Source organism: Scomber japonicus, chromosome 11 (assembly GCF_027409825.1).
Source record: "Scomber japonicus isolate fScoJap1 chromosome 11, fScoJap1.pri, whole genome shotgun sequence".
Classification (NCBI taxonomy): Eukaryota; Metazoa; Chordata; class Actinopteri; order Scombriformes; family Scombridae; genus Scomber; species Scomber japonicus.
The window spans coordinates 20541214-20558437 of NC_070588.1; the positions used below are offsets into that span (position 1 = coordinate 20541214).

Consider the following 17224-nt stretch of genomic DNA (forward strand, 5'->3'; position numbering starts at 1 on the left):
AAGAAGACAATAGAAATGTACAATCCTGCTGAAATATCTAGTAAGAGGACCGCTCCTGTGGACCTCAACATACAGTATACTGTATCTGTCTTCAATATTGCCATGCACTACATATACTTACAGCGAATCTCTGTCTTAATATATTACACATAAAAAAAAATCAGAAAACAACATTCAATATTTTTAACATTTACATATTTTGATTCTGTATATTTTTTGTGCATTTTTTTCTCCTTTTTAAAAAACAAACCTGAAACACTTGGGCTTTATTCTTGTAGAGAAGGTGCTCTGAGAGCCCCTCCTCCTCTGGTTTACAGCTCTAAGAGCTGGTATGTCATCAAATACAGCACAGCTGTCATCTGAGAGCAGGGGAGCGGGCTTGTGTGGGGCAGCTTGAGGAAAATGGAATTGGAGTGGTGAGGGAGTGACTGGGAATTTAACTGCTGGGTTTTTACATGTTTCTGGTCTCAGCTGTGAGCGCAGTACTGCAATGACTCCATATAAATAGTCAACAGGATGTTGGATTTTCCAATACAAACACTGTAAAGTTTTCATTTGTGATTTGGCTGAAATGTGCAGGTGAAACAGGGTACCCTTGTCTGACAAATTGCAGGTAAATTTATGCTCAAGTGTTGCTTTGTACAATCAAGGGACAGGAATTAAGAAGTGTGTTCCATCAGTTTCCTCTAGCCCAAACCCTTGAGGCATAAACTGGTTTCTTTTTCTAACTTTCGAGCAAGATAAAGATCAGCCTGCACAGCACTCCCTATACCTGTCCCTCCCCCTTAACAGGGTGAGAAACTAGAGGTAGTGAGAGGGCTAAGGGCAAGGGACCAGAATGGAACAGACTCTATCAGTGAGAGTGAGGGGTTGTGATAAGCCTGAAGAAAATGTTGTTGAGCAGTTCTTTAGTTCTGCATCTGCTCGAAGAATTTGTAGGTAGGGTTCTCATAACCGTTCTGCTGCATCTTAGCCAGATGACGCTCCTCTGGGGTCACCGCTGCATCCACCTAGCAACATGAAGGGAAGGGTGGTCAGTGAAACGAAAACACAGTGGATCTTTTGTACAGAAATAAAAACATGATCTTTGTTGTGTATTTCACATAAAGCCACCCATTTATTAAGTTCTTTACCTCAATTACGCCATGATGAATAGAAGTATATTGTTTCTTCCTCAACATCACCAAGGTGATGACAATGACGGTGGCTATGACAACCCCTCCAACCATAAGCCCAATAATGGCACCTTTATTGGACCCCACATCCTCGGCGAAAAAAACCTGCCATTAAAAAAAGGGACTATTGATGTGTGCAAAGCCAGGACCACTGCAGGAGTAAAAATAAATGCCATGATGAAAAGTATAGTGTTGGAATCAGCTGGATTTCATACCAGTTTCTGATGGTGAACTTCGTAACCAGCACTTTGCCTCTCTTCAGTGTCCATCCGCACTTCTGGCATCTCTTCTGGCTTCAGGGCAGACACTGAAACCAAGGACCGTAAAGTGCTTCATAAAAACACACATTCAATGGTGAAATACAAAATTCTTGTTCTGACATATTCTAGATTTTAAATATGATTTGCTATTAACTGAAATTACATGTATGCACAATGAGAGAAAGGTGGAATTAGTAAGGTGGGTGCTATTAGCAAAATTCATACCTTATCTTTACATTAATTTGACCATATTTACTCAGCATTCAAAATCAAGCTAAACTGATATTTTGTCCAATCTTTTTTCAGTTTTATTTGTGCAAAATCATTTCAATTTCTAATATGCTCTTCAGAAACTAAAGACCACTAATCACTAATCACTAATTTGACCACTAATAGCATGACCAAGCAATGTTTTTACAAGCGGGTCCCTGTTTTGTCTGTAGACAGTGAAGAAAAACTGCTACCAAGTGAACACAGATGTTGCAAAATGAAAGAAAATTATTTTGTTTAATGTCAAAGATACACAAAGTGTGTCTGCTGAGTGTCTCTGTTTTTGCAACAAAACTCAAAAGAGCTCAAGATCTCAAGATCTAAGAGCTATGACAACTTGCGGTGCATCTGTAACCTGTCTTTCTTGTATGAGGATAATGTTACGCATCATCAAAGGTGTTCTGAGATCATTTCTCAGTCTTTTTAAGACTACTGGCTTGTGGCCATACTGGATCAAACATTACACATACCAGGTCGTGTGGGAAGCCCTCGATCTGGAACAGGGCGAGCATCAACAGGTTCAACTGCAACAAAAGATGGAACATTAAATGCAAACTGATATATTGCCTCCCCATATATTACCTCACTGACACACTTCCTGGAAAAAAATGTTACTCTACACTACACACTACAGTATTTTGATTTTCTGAACCAATTTCTTAATGAGGGATTATACTCAGAATAATTGAAGATTAACTAAGTCTCTGTGTACACTCATGAACAGTGAGTGTGTGTATGTTACCGTGATTCTCTGTGTTAGGCTGATTGAAGCTCTCAGGATGGATGAAGCCGAGTCCGTCAAGGCCAGGCTCCATGGGAGCAGAGCTGTAGGCCTGATCAGGCATCAGAGCGTCATTACCGTAACTCACCCTGCCGTCCACCTGGAAACACATAGGAGCATTCATGTCTGTAAGTTTCTCTCTGTGCACAGCAGCTTTGTCTTGTACCGTTCTGAGTAGCAGAGATGAATCTATACATATACACTGCCTGGTCAAAAAAAAAGTTGCCACCAAAAAAAAGGTCACACACTCCACACAATATTACACATAATTAACATAATATATACACAATATTTCGTTGGACCGCCTTTAGCTTTGATTATGGCACACATTCACTGTGGCATTGTTTCGATAAGCTTCTGCAATGTCACAAGATTTATTTCCATCCAGTGTTGCATTAATTTATTCACCAAGATCTTGTATTGATGATGGGAGAGTTGGACTACTGTGCAAAGCCTTCTCCAGCACATCCCAGAGATTCTCAATGGGGTTAAGGTCTGGACTCTGTCATGTGTGAAAATGATGTCTCATGCTCCCTGAACCACTCTTTCACAATTTGAGCCTGATGAATCATGTCATTGTCATCTTGGAATATGCCCCCACAGGCTTGTACAGTAGGCACTAGGCATGATGGGTGCATCACTTCATCTGCCTCTCTTCTTACTCTGATGCACCCATCAATCTGGAACAGGATCAATCTGGACTCATCAGACCACATGACCTTCTTCCATTGCTCCAGAGTTTTCTTAAGGCTACACAGCTGTTCAGTCCCAATCCCTTGAGTTCCCTTCGCATTTTGGGCGTGGAAATACTCTTACTTTCACTATTAAACATATTGCAAGATGACAATGCCAGGATTAATCAGACTTAAATTGTGAAAGAGTGGTTCAGAACACACAAGGTGGAAAATTAAAGTGTGTGACCTTTTTTTTTTTGGTGGCGATTTTTTTTTTTGGCCAGGCAGTGTATATATGAGAGCACGCTTTACACAGGACGGACTACATGCATATTTGAGTGGTTGCAACTGGACTCACCCGCCCATCGCTCTGCAGGGAGGAGACTTGCTGAGACAGTTCGGCCTGAACTCTTTGCACTATGACCGCTATGGAAGAAAAAGGGAGAAAGTGAACTGAGAGAAAGAACATCAGCATGGGGTGATGGGGGGAAGAAGTGTTGGAACTGAGACGGATAAACAAAATGCATGCCAAGTCTTCTCACTTTCCCTGACTGATGAAGCAGATGTGAAAAAAGCAACACTTACCGACTTGGTTGTGGATCTCATGAGCCACACTGGGCACTTTGTAGAGCAGACCCAATGACTGATTCATCCTCTCATCAATCACACGTAGGTGCGTCAGAACCTAAAAGTCAGTTAGGAAGGTGTTAAAGTAAATCTCAAAGAATACACCATTAAATTTTAGACTTAGAATTCACCAATACAAACATTTCAAATCCTTTCATCACATTAAAGGTTTAGTGCAGATAAAGGCTTTGGCATTGTGTGTGTGAGGCAGCATACCTGAGGTCGGATCTGCGCGGCCTTCTTGGGGTCAACTGTGCGGACGTGCTCATAATGTTTCAGCGTGTGCTGCCGGTCCTTCTGTTCTGCACGGATGTACCTCTTCAGCAGGCTCAACACCTGACGAGTCTGCTGGTGCCAGTGTTGTATGTCGTTAGTGGGAATATTAAACTCAGGGCTGCATTATTAATATGAATGTATGATGTGCTTTTATTCTATATGTTTTATACATAGGATAGATTTATATATTATACTCCATTGTATTTTCTGCCAGTTACAACGGCACAATAGTTTACACAAGTACGATTTAATTAATGTCTTTCACGTTGTACTGTGTACTTCATACCAATAACATCATGTCAGTGGAATGAAGTTTTGTCTGTGTGTGTGTGTGTGTGTGTGTGTGTGTGTGTGTGTGTGTGTGTACCCGTGGAGGGTTAGCCTGCAGGGCACTGAGGTAATTTTCCAGAGCCAAGCGCCTGCGGCTGTTGAGCAGAGCTTCCACCCGGGCCATGTGTGTCTCCACCAGCTGCTGCCTCTCTCCTGCTGCCTCCTGCTCCAGAGCCTCCACCTTCTCCTGGAAGTGCTGCATGTCAAACACATTTTAAATACACACCAATAAGTTTTAATGGTAAGAACATGTAATGCAACTGCAAGTTGACAAAACTCCTGTTAAATGTGCCAATATTGGGACAACAACCTATGTAACTATACACCTCATTAAAAATACTACAGTTTTAGTTTCCCAGTTCAGTAAAGGTCCATCAACAATTACTTTATCACTGAAATAATTCTATTTTGACTCTGATATATTTCATTGATAAGTTTTTAAGCTTGACAATTAAGATATTTACTGAAATCTCTGACAGTGACATTTTGGTCAAGATAGTAATACTCAGATATTTTAATAACAAACACCTTCTAAGATAGAGCAAGTTCTAGTGTGTGTCTTAGCCTTTAAAAAGCAAGCACTGTATAAATAAAATGTCTTATCATGATTATTGTCATACCTGGATGACAGCTTTCTTGTCAGCACGAGGAAGGTTCTTGGCCTGTCTCTCAGCCTCCTCCCACTCCCTCATCACCTGGACATAAAGAGTCAAGTCACTTCAAGACTATACATACATACATACAGGTTTGTTGCATCAGATCCTACATCTTCAAAAGTGCCAGGAGTTACATCAGGAGTTAAAGAGAACCACAAAGCACACAGAGATGTTCAGGATGTAAATGTTGACCACAATACACACACACACACACACACACATACACACACATACACACACACACATACACACCTGGGACATCTTTTCACGGTGTTTCGCCTCCAGGCTTTCCTTTGCCTTCTGGAAGTCAGTGTGCTCATTGTCATCCCCAGGAGATTCAAGGTACCGATCCACTGCATCTGGAGGACTGGGAGCCATGGTGGGCACTGGAGGACAGCAAATATAGTAATCAGAAATAGTTCAGGGAAAGGCAGAATAGAAAATATTTGAAGCAGAGTAACTCAAGAGGATGGTAGGAACACAGGCGAAGAGGATGCAATGAAAAAACTAAATGCAGGAAAACACACTGATCCTTGTGAGTCTGGAACAAACAATGCATTCAACAGAGGCAACATTACACAGGATTCAGTACAAGGCACATGGTGAACAGTTGAAATCTTAAAAGATAGTGAGAACACATTTAAACAACTGTGTTAATAAACACATATAACAAGTTCATACAGGTACAGACACATATAAAAGACAAACAGGTTATCAGGAGGCACAGTGTGATTTATTTCCCAGTACAGGGGTTGGCATTTCTGCCCTGAGATAAGATTTTTAAAATGCTGAGTCAGAATGAGGGCTGACGCTGCACCACTTAAGAGTGTATTGCTTCACATGATGGAAACAGCAAATGGCTGCAACCCTCAGCTGGTTAGGATACCTTTACTGCCAGGTCAGACTAGTACAGAGCTTACTACAGTGCAAGGCATGCAAACACACATGTGCAGAAGCACTCCTGACATTCAAGGTTCATTATTTACACTGCCTCGTCCACATGCTGTAAGAAGTATGTGTCAGTGTTAGAAAATGATGAAATGAGGAAATGAATGAACAGGGACACTCACTTTGCTTACTTTTTTTTTGTTTTTCCATTTCCCTTTTATTACAAAGTTCAAACGTCATTAACCAAACTAGAGACTGTGTTAATGTAAAATGGTGACTGAAAGGATAAAGCTGGTAATATTTTATCATTTTCTTATTAAAATATCACTTGCACACTTTATAAGCAGAAAATATAAGTAGAATTGAAACATTTACCCTATTAAATGTTGTAGCTTCGAGTGAAGTGTGCAAGTGTTACTTTTCTCATTGTCGCTGCTGACTAATAGCCTTGTTGTGCGTATAATCTCCTTCAACTCATATTTTTCTTATTGTCCACAAATCAAATCAAATGACCAAAATCAACAATTAACAATTGTCTGTGTAGTCAAAGCCTGATATACCTTATTCCTCTGAGCTCCATAAAGTTACTTCATTTCAATTAACATGTAGTTTATCAGTCCCACATACATTCATTATCTAAAAACTAACTGGGGCTGGCTGTGGATAGGAAGATGGAGCGGGTCATCCACTAATCAGAAAAATGGCTGTTCGAGCCCCAGTTCCTCCAGTCCACATGTTGAAGTGTCCATGGGCAAGATATTGAACCCCCAACTGCTCCTGATGGCTGCACCATCACCCTTGTTGCCATCAGTGTGTGAGTGTGTGTGAATGGATGGATGTGGCTTGTAGTGTAAAAAGCGCTTTGAGTGTTTGGAAGACTGGAAAGACTAATTATAAGTGCAGTCCACTTAACTTGACAGCCAAATGTATATTAAACTGTCGCTGAAAATAGTCCCCAACCCCCAAAAGTGCCCGATTTACTCCTGTTTGAGTAACATTTGCTAAAAAAACAACAGTGCCCTGTTGTTTTAGGAAACAACTTTTCAAACAACGTAACTACAGTGGGCTAGAGAAGTCTGAAAACATTTAGAGACTGACTCACACATGGTTGGTTTTGGACTTTTCAGGGGATTTGTAGACAATTAAAAAATATACACACCTAATCTTTATCACAAAAAAGACCATTCCTTTGCTTTTGGGTAAAAGGCACACAAACAAAAATATGTTATTCCATGGAAATGGATTCACGCCCTTCATCTTTCTTGTTTTCTTTCTCTTCTGATCAAAAATATGTTCTTATCTTGCTGACAAAATAATTGTTGTCAATGCTCAAAATGGTTAAAAGGCATCGGACAGGAAAAGAGATAGAGATAGTGTGTGAGTGAGACAGAAAAACAGTCTGCAGCAGCCTGAGGACAGGAATCAGGCACTTCAGGCTTTAGACGGCTCTGGTCCTGGGACTTACACGAGCTGCTGCAGACAGCTAGGCAGTACTCCTCCGAGTCAAAGTTATTCCTGTTGCCCCCACAGCCCCCAAACAAGAAGGGAGTACAGCTGCCCTTTTCAGGCACGAAGTACCAGCGCTCCAGCATGTCATGACACGGGCCTGACTCAGCACGTGCCCAACAAACCGCTGAATTGTGTACACACAGGCAGCAACACAAAATGAAAATTAAATATCAAGTGGAAATAAAAGCAAAATGTGAGCTTCTGAACATTATGAATAAAATAAAAGTATCACTTGTTATGTAATCAACAAAACAACACCTGATCATAAACAAAGAAATGAAAACAACAAAACACATGAATGAGGTCCTCTCTCTTCATTTCTCACCTCGAACGACTTCCTCAACTGACTCTGTGGTGGTGGTGGTGGTAGTTGTCATAGCGATGTTAGCAGTGCGCTCATCACTGTCCCGTTCGTTGATCACGTCATCCTCCTCGTCTTCCTCATCCTCCTCGTCATTTTCACCATCTCCGTTCTCATCCCTTTCATAAGTCCCTGCCTCTTCGTCTTCGTCTTCATCATCCTCGGTGGTGGCTGGCTCTGTATCGGCCTCACGCAACATGCTGTGGAGAGAGCAGTTGGTTCAGTCTTTGTATCATCAAGTATGTGTGTGTTTCTGTGGTGATTAATGTCATTGACTTATGATACCTGTTATCAGTGTATTCAGTCTCAACTCCGCCCCACCAGACGTCTGACTCCTCTCCTTCTAGCTCCACGCTATCCGACTCTTGTTCCGCCTCCGTCGGACAGCAGACAAATTCCACCCCGCGGAAACGGTCAATACCGCATGGCAACAGCATCCCATAGTCATGGAGATTCATGGAGCGATCTCCGCAGGACTAATTTTAATAAAAGCCATTAATCATAATAATTTCCTGCAGTGCTTCTTTGTCTCACATGTAAACAGTATTGCAATGAAAGCACACAACATTCAATCATTTTAAGCCTTCTGGGAGCTGATTGTGGTAAACCTCTGTAACTGGAAATAAGGAGCATGGCCTCATAATGTAGCTCTAACGTGCAGATTATTTATTATAATAGTCTTTTTTTCTTAAAACAGACAATTGTCTTTGTGGGTGACTGCACATTAATGAACAATGAAAAAAGAATGAGTATAAAAGGAGGCAAATTAGAACAAAGTGGCAGTAGATATGAGATGGACGGGGGTGAAATTACAGAGTGCTGACTCATTCAGCAAGAGCTTAAAGAGGACCAGATGGAGAAGGCAGAAAATGAGTGAAAAGAAAAGGCAACAAGCACACGTTATGATGATGGGAGGAAAACATACGATATGAGGCTCATACAGTGAAACAATGCTCACCTCTTTGGCTACAGTGTGCCAGTGCAGGTGGCTCTCACACTGGTCCATACGCTCCTGGTGCAGGAACTTGCACTTGTCAGGAACGAGCAGGGCATCACTCACAAACTCCCCAACTGCAACACAAAGCTTTGGCTGTTTACAGATACAGTATTTATCTATTTACATGTACATTGTTACACACGTACACGGCACGCCCAGTATCATTAAAAGTGCTTACCCAGGCAGCGATATGGCACCACAATGTGTGTGTGACTGCGGCATAGCTTGCGGCCTTTCTTGCACCAGTTCTGGATGCTGACAGGCTGATTGGCCTCCACAACATTTGTAATCTGCAACTCTGGATACACCTGGAGAAAAGAGGGAGAGATTGTTATATTCTTTGTTGGGTTTTTTTACTACATTACTTGCCTTTTTGTCTTTCCTTCTGTCACTTTAAAGACAGTTTCTCTGCCTCCGCAGCTCTATTTAAATACCTCTTGGCAGTATTGCAGGATGCCCTCCTTGGTGCCTATGCAACTCTTGGTGCCAGAGGGGTCAGACTCCCATTTGCCACTCTGCACGTTGATGTGCATATTAAGCTTCCCACAGACCATGGCCACCTGGGGCTCAGTAAGCAAACCCACAGAGTCATCAGCAGGAACCTGGACAAACAAGGAGAAAGAGAGGATCTCGATGAGGATTTTTTTTTTTTTTGTTTTTTTTGTTTTCTTTTACCAAACTAGCTACAGTATTAATATGCTAATAATTTGTGAGGCTATATGCCTCCGTGAATTACTCCATATCACTGCACATTTACATTATTATATACATAAATAAATACTGGTTTAAGCATAATCCAGGCAAGATATTCTATTCATCCTTTTAAGCCCTCTGACCAGAAAGCAGAGCATTACAGTCACAGGGCAGCACATGTGTCTTTTGTTAGTCTGATTTTAAAGCCAAGTTAAGTTTTATTCCATTCTTATATTAGAGAAAGTGCAGTACAGTAAAAGTGAGACAATAAAAAGGAAAGAAAGTCTAAGGTTATTAAATCCAGCTGTGAACCAATATGAGGTGCGAACAACCTTTTCTTTCAAATGACTTACTTTTTTCCTTCCTTTGTGTTTGGAGGAATAATTAGAGGAAGTCCCAATGTTCTGTGTTCTTTATTGTTATGGCAGATGTCATACTGTGATAAATAAAGCATTCCAATCTATAACTGACAAATGCAGACTTGATGCTGTGGTTGCATGTGAAGTTCTGCATATCATTAGACTGCTGTGAGTCAGAACGCATCCATCATTATTGTGCTATTCAGTTTCGTTATTTGGGTGCTTCACATCATATGGCACATCCATCTTGCTTGTTCTGTCTGAACCTAAACAGTAAACAAACAGACAAACTGCTGCAGTAAGCATTGGGTGTTGCCCAGTTGAACACAAGGAGTCTTGTGGGAATATAATTTCACAGGCCACAGAATATAAAACAAAATGTTCCAGTAACATTCCTTTTAGAAAAATGAGAAAGGGATTTACTGGCTACTGTTGTGCCAGTAAACCATTCCTGTGTTGATTAGACCCCAGTTACACTGACTTTACCTGTTCAACTTGGTCTTGGATCAAAGACCAAACTCAAGACACTCCTCATGATTAGAAGAGAAAGAGAAAGTGGGAGCAGGCCATGCCAGTAAAAAATGCCACAGGATCTGTGTGATTCTTTCTAGTATGACTCAACCTGCATGTGGTAAAACATACAGAAGAGGGGAACTGCAGAGGTCCAAAACAATGACCGGATTTATCTGGATAAATTACAAGTCAGGAGAGTTATGATGTAAGAGTTCTAAGTTATTATCTATGAACTCTAAGCACAATGAGTTATCAAAAAACAAACACCATGTGTTATAAACTGGCGCTTTATAACATGAAAATACAGCAATAGGAGATAAAATTACAGTGAAGAGATACAATTACAATGTACTCTTAAATGAAACCCAAACAGTACAGTATCACATACTATCATATGTTTATGTGTATGGCAATATAAGCTGAGAGAAGCTCTTGAAAGTTACATCAAATGATATGCCCTGTATAACCCCTCTCTAGAGACATTTTCCACTGCAGCACGCAGGGGGTCTGGCTGGTAAAGCTACAGTGGGTGTGTTATTATATTGAGACTGCTTTGTAGTAACACTTTCCATAAATTAATTAAGTCGCTGAATCCAGAAAGGCAAAGAGAAAACGGCAGTGTGCGTATAATGAGTTGCATATGGCAAAACAGGCCTTTAAATAAAATCTTACTTTCAGCTGGCCTTGAGCCGTGTGTTTTTCTCTGGTCCAGCGCAACAGCAGCAAACTGCAGGCGCCATCTTGCTTGTGTCAAACTAAAAAGACTGCATCTTTTTTTATCATTCTCATCAACAATATCATCACCCTGTATAATAACGCTTTAAAAGGACAAACGTGTTTAAATTCCTGTTAACGGTATAAAGGGACATACGGTGGCTGTAACTATTTAAAAGGACATATTGTGGCTGTAATGCTTTAATAGGACATACTTAGGCTGTAACATATTGGTTTAAAGGGTTAGGGTTAGGGCTTACTGTGGCTGAAACGGTTTAAACAGACACACCATGTAGTCTACAGCGGTTGCCATGCCAATCCGTTTGCTACATTTTCTGGAAAAAGCTAACTAATGTTAGCTCTCTAAACACTTCTCACTGCACTAGTTAGTTGACTTTACACAGCCATCTATCAAGTAATAGGATAGAAACACAGAACCTAACTACTGTAATAGTTATAAGGTGGAGTTAAAAACAACTCAGACAAAAACAAGTCCAACATGGCAGAACCAGGTTGTCAATCACTGACATCTAACGGTAGGCCTTGGTAGCATTGCTAACAACATTGGTTTGCTAATTGTGCGCAGTAAATCTGTACACACCGCACACCTGCCACATCGGTGGACTTCTATGACAAATATGTGCAAAACTATCAGGGAAATTTTAATTTAACATTGTCACTGGCCTAATCGAATTGTGGGCCTCGGTAAACCCATTAATAGATACTAGTAGGCATCGCTGTTACCGTTACACCGTTACACTCGTTATAGCCTGGAGTGGAGTTTATTTTTTAACCAATATTCTAACACGTCATTATTCAGCTGTGACCGTGGTGATGTGTCCGCGGTCAGTAAGGCCCTCGGACCAGAGCCGACAGTCGCGGCTCAGCGCCACTCTCGGAGATTTTTCTCTGTTGTACTCACCTCGGATGAGAGCGTCAAGGTCGCCACCAGTAACAGCAGAAACGCCGTGTGTTCTCCCATGCCGTCCTCCCGGTATCCAGTACTCCCGTTTTTTTCACGATTTTTCAGTTAGAAAAAAAATCCTGCTGGGAGTTATATATTTCGCGGCAAATGAAGCCTCCCAATATCGGTTGTATCCCTCCCTGTCTGACTGTTAGCTCCTGACGGTGACGGAGTGAAGCTGGAACGGAGGGATGTGTGGATGGGGGCGGGGGGGGGGGGGGAGCGGAGAACGGGAGGGGACGTCTGTGTGCACGCACACATTTAATAACACTTTGCGTTTCCATAGACGAAATAACCTGTTCTTATCTAATTCTGCATATGGCACAGCCACGGAACAGGACAAATGTTGTTGTTGTAGTTGTTGTTATTATTATTTATAATGTAGTTCCAACTGCACTGCATGTATTTGTTTTGATGTGACACCGTGGATAGCCTAATATAACAAGCTTTGAAAATTCATCACATTTTGGTTTCCAACCTTTTTGGCCTTTGACGTCCTTCCAATCTTCTTACCTGGTTTCATTTCAATAATTGTTTTAAATGATGCCATATTCACAAAAAAATCCAAGATTAGAGAAAACGTCCAAAAACGTCCAAAAACTAACTTCATATAAAGACGTTCACACTCCATCTCCAGCAGCTCAACAGTATGCTTCCATTATTAATATTAATAATTCAGTAATTATAAAACCTACCGGTCAGAGGGATCAACCCATTAGGATACTTTTACTGCAATAAGTAAAGGAGGCAACATTTTGCTGCTAATTGCCTACTGTCACTTAAGTAAGATTTTCCATGAATGACTTTTACGTGTAATTAACTATTTTTACCTTACTGTATTGGTATTTTTACTTAAATGTTTTGAATTCTAGTTGTGCGTATGCAACCATACCCATTGCGTAGCTGCACGGAAAGTCCCAATACAGTGATAAGACTCAGGAAAAAGTGAAGTGTTATATCTTCCTATATTAATGACGCGGTAATACCGGATATGCTAGAGATAGGCGGCTCTGTTAAACCTTGGGTCAATTTCGCACTTCCTCTTAAAGACAGTCTGATTGAAAACGCGCATGGACTGTTTCGTCCATGGTCTACGTAGTCTACTTAAACAGCGGCACGAATTCAACGAGTACAAATCAGGATAATAAATCTTTTCAGAACTTATTTTTTGCCTGGAGAGACCGCGGATCCATAAGAGAACAACATGAGGACTTTCTTGGGCATTTTAATGGTGTTTATTGTCTCTGGTAAGTCCACACATCCATCACGTTACTCTATAGTAATGTAGAGTTTGAACATTTCAGTAGGCTATGTAGGACGTACTTAAGACCTTGTGTTGCAATATTTGAGAAGTTGTCACCTACTGTGACTGTTCCCGTGATAGATTTCATATTCATGTAGCTATGATTGAACAATTGTTGTAGACTTAAAGCAAACGTCCCTTTTGATTTATGACTGGTGTGGTTAATGGTTTACAAAATATGAGGAAAAGGTTACCTGATCCCTAATTAATGGAACCATGCATTACACAAACTGTGTTTTCTTATTTAAATTATTGTTATAGGTGTAGGCTATATTCAGTGATAAATTAAGTGACCTTTCTAAGAATTTTTCAGATTTAACTGAGAGTATAGAGAACCCCTTGTGATAACTGTGAATATTCAAACAGTCATCATGAGAAATGAGGGGAAATGAGAAATGGAAACAGCTTCTGAAAACAAGTGTGACATTTAGACACTTCCTTATTTTACCATTTGAGGTTTTTTAACACTGTGATGCAATGAACATTCACACAGCATAATTCATTCACGCAAGAGTGGAAGTCAAATTGAAGGGATTTATTTAAATTAACATTACCCAGGTACAGCTTACAAAAGCCATATGGCTCTGATCCCCATTCAAAACATAAGATTATACTATATTGTCTGTAGTCTTCCTGGAAACTGTATTTTTAGCATCTGTCCATTTTATTTGCTAAGGTGTTTACCAAAACTGAAACATTGCTTTCATGTAATACTTATGAGTATGTTTCATGCAGTATTTTGCAACATTATATAGTTTAGTTTAATAAAAAAAATAAAAAAATGCTCCCACACCCATTCTAATGGAAAATGTGAGGAAAGATAAGAATACAACATGGCCAAACAAAACAAATCAGAGGGTGAACAAAGAGGACAAGTTAAGAGCGGCAGATAAATCTGCTATTATGTCATCTTGCGTATTAAAAGCATTGTAGACCAGTGTCCCACTAAACCTGAAAAACAAATGGAAAAAAAAGGATTCTTGTTGGGTTTAAGAGTCCATAACTTTAAAATGATATTCAGTACCCTTTAACATGTTACATTAGTATGTTAAGAAGGGTTGTACCATTTCATGTGGCCCACTCTTGCTGAACTTCTCTCAAAGTATTAATCCACAGTAACCATTTCTCTGTAGACAGTTACAGAAGTTGCCCTGTTAAAAGACATTCAGTTTACTATGAGTCCAAAGGTGATGTTTCGGCACCGCAATCCAACAAACCATATCATATGATATAAGCATTGTTTTGTTGTTTTGACTTACTGGAGGAGTATGGTGACAGGTTATGATTAAAAATGTATTTGAGCCATTCGTTGTTGTTGTGTGAAAGTGTACTGATGTGTCATTCACTTTGTGGTTTTCATTTTTAAGAATGATTGTTAATGTTGCCCGCCTTGTGTCTGTGTTTTAATATGTTAGCCCTCTTGTTGCGCAATAACGAGAAATCATCAAAATAAAGCCAATAAACGTCTTTACTGAGTATTTGTGTTTTGCAATACCTCGTGCAAATCCAAATGACACGTGTACGTTCAGGTTCAAGTCATTTTTTCAATCCTGATCACTATTTTACAATTCTTTGTGTGAAAACGTACTACAAACATTTATATAATAGTGCGTTGTAATGAACTGTCAGAGCTCCTTATAATACGGTTGGGGCTTTAGTGAAAAAAGAAAAAGTTGTTTGTCGATTGTTTTTGCTCAATTACATGAAAACAAATGAATTGTCTCATTTGAAACAAACTTTGTTTTTTGCTGGATTTGCTGAAGAACACATTTACATATCATTGCTTGAGCAGAAGAACATAAAAGTGAGAGTCCAGTTTCTGATTAGCCTTATGCAGGAAATTATGTATTCATGTAAGATATTAATTGCCTTTACTTGAAAATGTAAATATCTGGCACTTTGGGTACTTTGCCAGTCACTATACACACAAGAAGAAAGACGTAACATGACTGGAGAGTTTTGTGATCATTCAACATGTCCAACACAAACAAGCAACATTCCTTTTAAAGTAAACGCTGTGCAGATGTTATTGTGTGAGTGGTAGACTAGTAAAACAGAAAATGAAAGACACTGTGGTCTCTCTCTCTCTCCCTCTCACTCTCTCTCTGTGTCTGTGTGTGGGTGGGTCGTTGTCCAGAGAGTGGGCTGAGTGGGCATATTCAAAGGTCTTGACCTGAGCAATCTGAAAACTGGACTGATCCTTGTTACTGTTTCTAGGTAATGAAGACATTCCTATCAATGGTGTCAAGGGTGACAGTGTCCTCCTGCCATGTTCCTGTCCCAGCAGGAATTCGGATAAGGAGTTTAAGTGGCAGATCGAAAACAAGACATGGGTTTTCAAACAGAGCTCTTCAGACAACGTACCCCAATTCAACGATAAGTACAAAAACAGGACAAAAATCTTTCTAGAAGAGAACAGTAACAACTGCTCTCTTCTACTAATCAACATCACAATGGATGACCAGGGAAAATACAGATGCACCTTTTCCAAAGAAGAACAAAAAGAAATTATCTTTGTAAATCTAACCATTTCAAGTGAGTAATTTGTTACAGTTGGATCAGTCATTTGTTCCAGTTAAGAATAGAGTCTTCAAGTCTCTTCTTGCCAGGAAGATACAGTGTTGATCATGATGATGTGTTGCTTACCAATATTTTTACTGATCTTAATCCATCTCATCTTTTTAACTTAACATTTCTTTACCAGGAGAATCTATGCAGAGTTGCCTGGTTTGTGTATTTTCTGCAAAATGTGGTATGAAAGAGTGAAAGAGCAGCCCTGACATTTAAGCTGTATTCTGCATTTCTTAATGTCCAAGGTTTTTTCACATTAAAGGGGCATAAACTTTTGTTTTGATTTGGCGCTATATAATATTTTTTGTAATTTTTTTTTTTTTTTTTTGTAGAAAAGCCGCTGCCGATCACTGACAGAGGTGAGCTCTGATATCAATTTGTCATTTGTCAATTTTAAATATACATTTTGGCTGGGAGTTATATACGGCCCATTTCATCTCTGAGTTTACAACAGGCTGAATACGACACATACATTAAAACTCCTAAAAAAGTGATGTATTGTTTAGTATGAACAAAACAAATGATCAAACCCTAACCCTAACAAATAATTTAGTCATTTACAGTTTCATTTTTGTTGCAATTTTCTTCTTCTTCCACAGGGTCTCCCAGCTCCCAATCGGCATGTTTCATGATGCACTTCAAAACTATTCCAGTTTTGGTGACACTTGGATTTTTCCTGATGTAAGAGATCTTTATCTAAGGTCTGTATGCCTTATCTTAACTGAGTATTACTCATTAATCCAAAGTTGCACAATACTTACAGCTTTCTAATTCTGTCTGTTTTATGATTGGCATCACAGGGAAATGTTTACCCCCATGACTTTCCTAATCGAGGATAAGAGGAATGGAGACTGTCAACCTCTTGAGCAATATATAAGAGAAACCAGTGTAAGCATGAAAGCACTTTCCTCTCCTCTCCTGCCCAACAAGAGACTTTATTTCAGGCAGGTTACATCCTGTGCTCGTGCTACTCGTGGAATGTCAATGAAATGGATATATTTTGTTTCTTGTTATTTTGAAATTGGACATGTAAGATCAATTTATGATGTTAATGTGAGCAGTTAGCACTTCGGCACAAAAATCACACAAAGCATACTAAATTTCATAATCACACAAAAAAATTGATGAATTGAAATGTGAACTATTGTAGATTCTATATCAGGGAATAGTGACGCTGAAGATCAGTCAGAATAACTGCAATATATTGAAAAGTAATGTACATTGTTCGCTTATTAAATGTGAAACATGAAATGCAGGAATTTTTCAGACTACATAATGGGTTTGTCAAAAGGCAGCTATATAC

At 39.7% G+C, this 17224-nt stretch overlaps 1 protein-coding gene across 5 annotated transcripts; it reads right to left on the minus strand.

Moving 5' to 3' along the window:
* Positions 1-449: 449 nt before the first annotated feature.
* On the minus strand, positions 450-12125 carry LOC128368417 (amyloid-beta A4 protein-like). Of its 5 annotated transcripts, none has more exons than XM_053329220.1 (18): positions 12006-12125; positions 9239-9406; positions 8983-9112; positions 8766-8878; positions 8093-8283; positions 7772-8007; positions 7403-7570; positions 5302-5435; positions 5014-5088; positions 4431-4580; positions 4004-4135; positions 3746-3845; positions 3519-3586; positions 2448-2586; positions 2176-2229; positions 1391-1482; positions 1134-1280; positions 450-1010 (listed from the first exon to the last, which is right to left on the minus strand). In XM_053329220.1, exons 1-18 carry the CDS (start codon positions 12063-12065, stop codon positions 909-911), a joined length of 2259 nt encoding a protein of 752 aa, XP_053185195.1. In that variant the 5' UTR covers positions 12066-12125; the 3' UTR covers positions 450-908. The 5 variants fall into 5 exon arrangements, with proteins under 5 accessions (XP_053185195.1, XP_053185194.1, XP_053185193.1 ...); XM_053329219.1 differs by having other exon boundaries at positions 4004-4132; positions 4431-4589; XM_053329218.1 differs by having other exon boundaries at positions 4431-4589.
* Between the last annotated feature and the right edge of the window lie 5099 nt (positions 12126-17224).

Bases quoted from the DNA above. Each gene is read 5' to 3' on its own strand.
- LOC128368417 (XM_053329218.1), bottom strand. From the start codon at position 12,065: ATGGGAGAACACACGGCGTTTCTGCTGTTACTGGTGGCGACCTTGACG. The intron at 5,436-7,402 runs GTAAGTCCCAGG...GCTGTCCTCCAG, and splicing joins AGCTGTCTGCAGCAGCTCGT to TGCCCACCATGGCTCCCAGT. The intron at 2,230-2,447 runs GTAACATACACA...CTTTTGTTGCAG, and splicing joins GCCTAACACAGAGAATCACG to TTGAACCTGTTGATGCTCGC.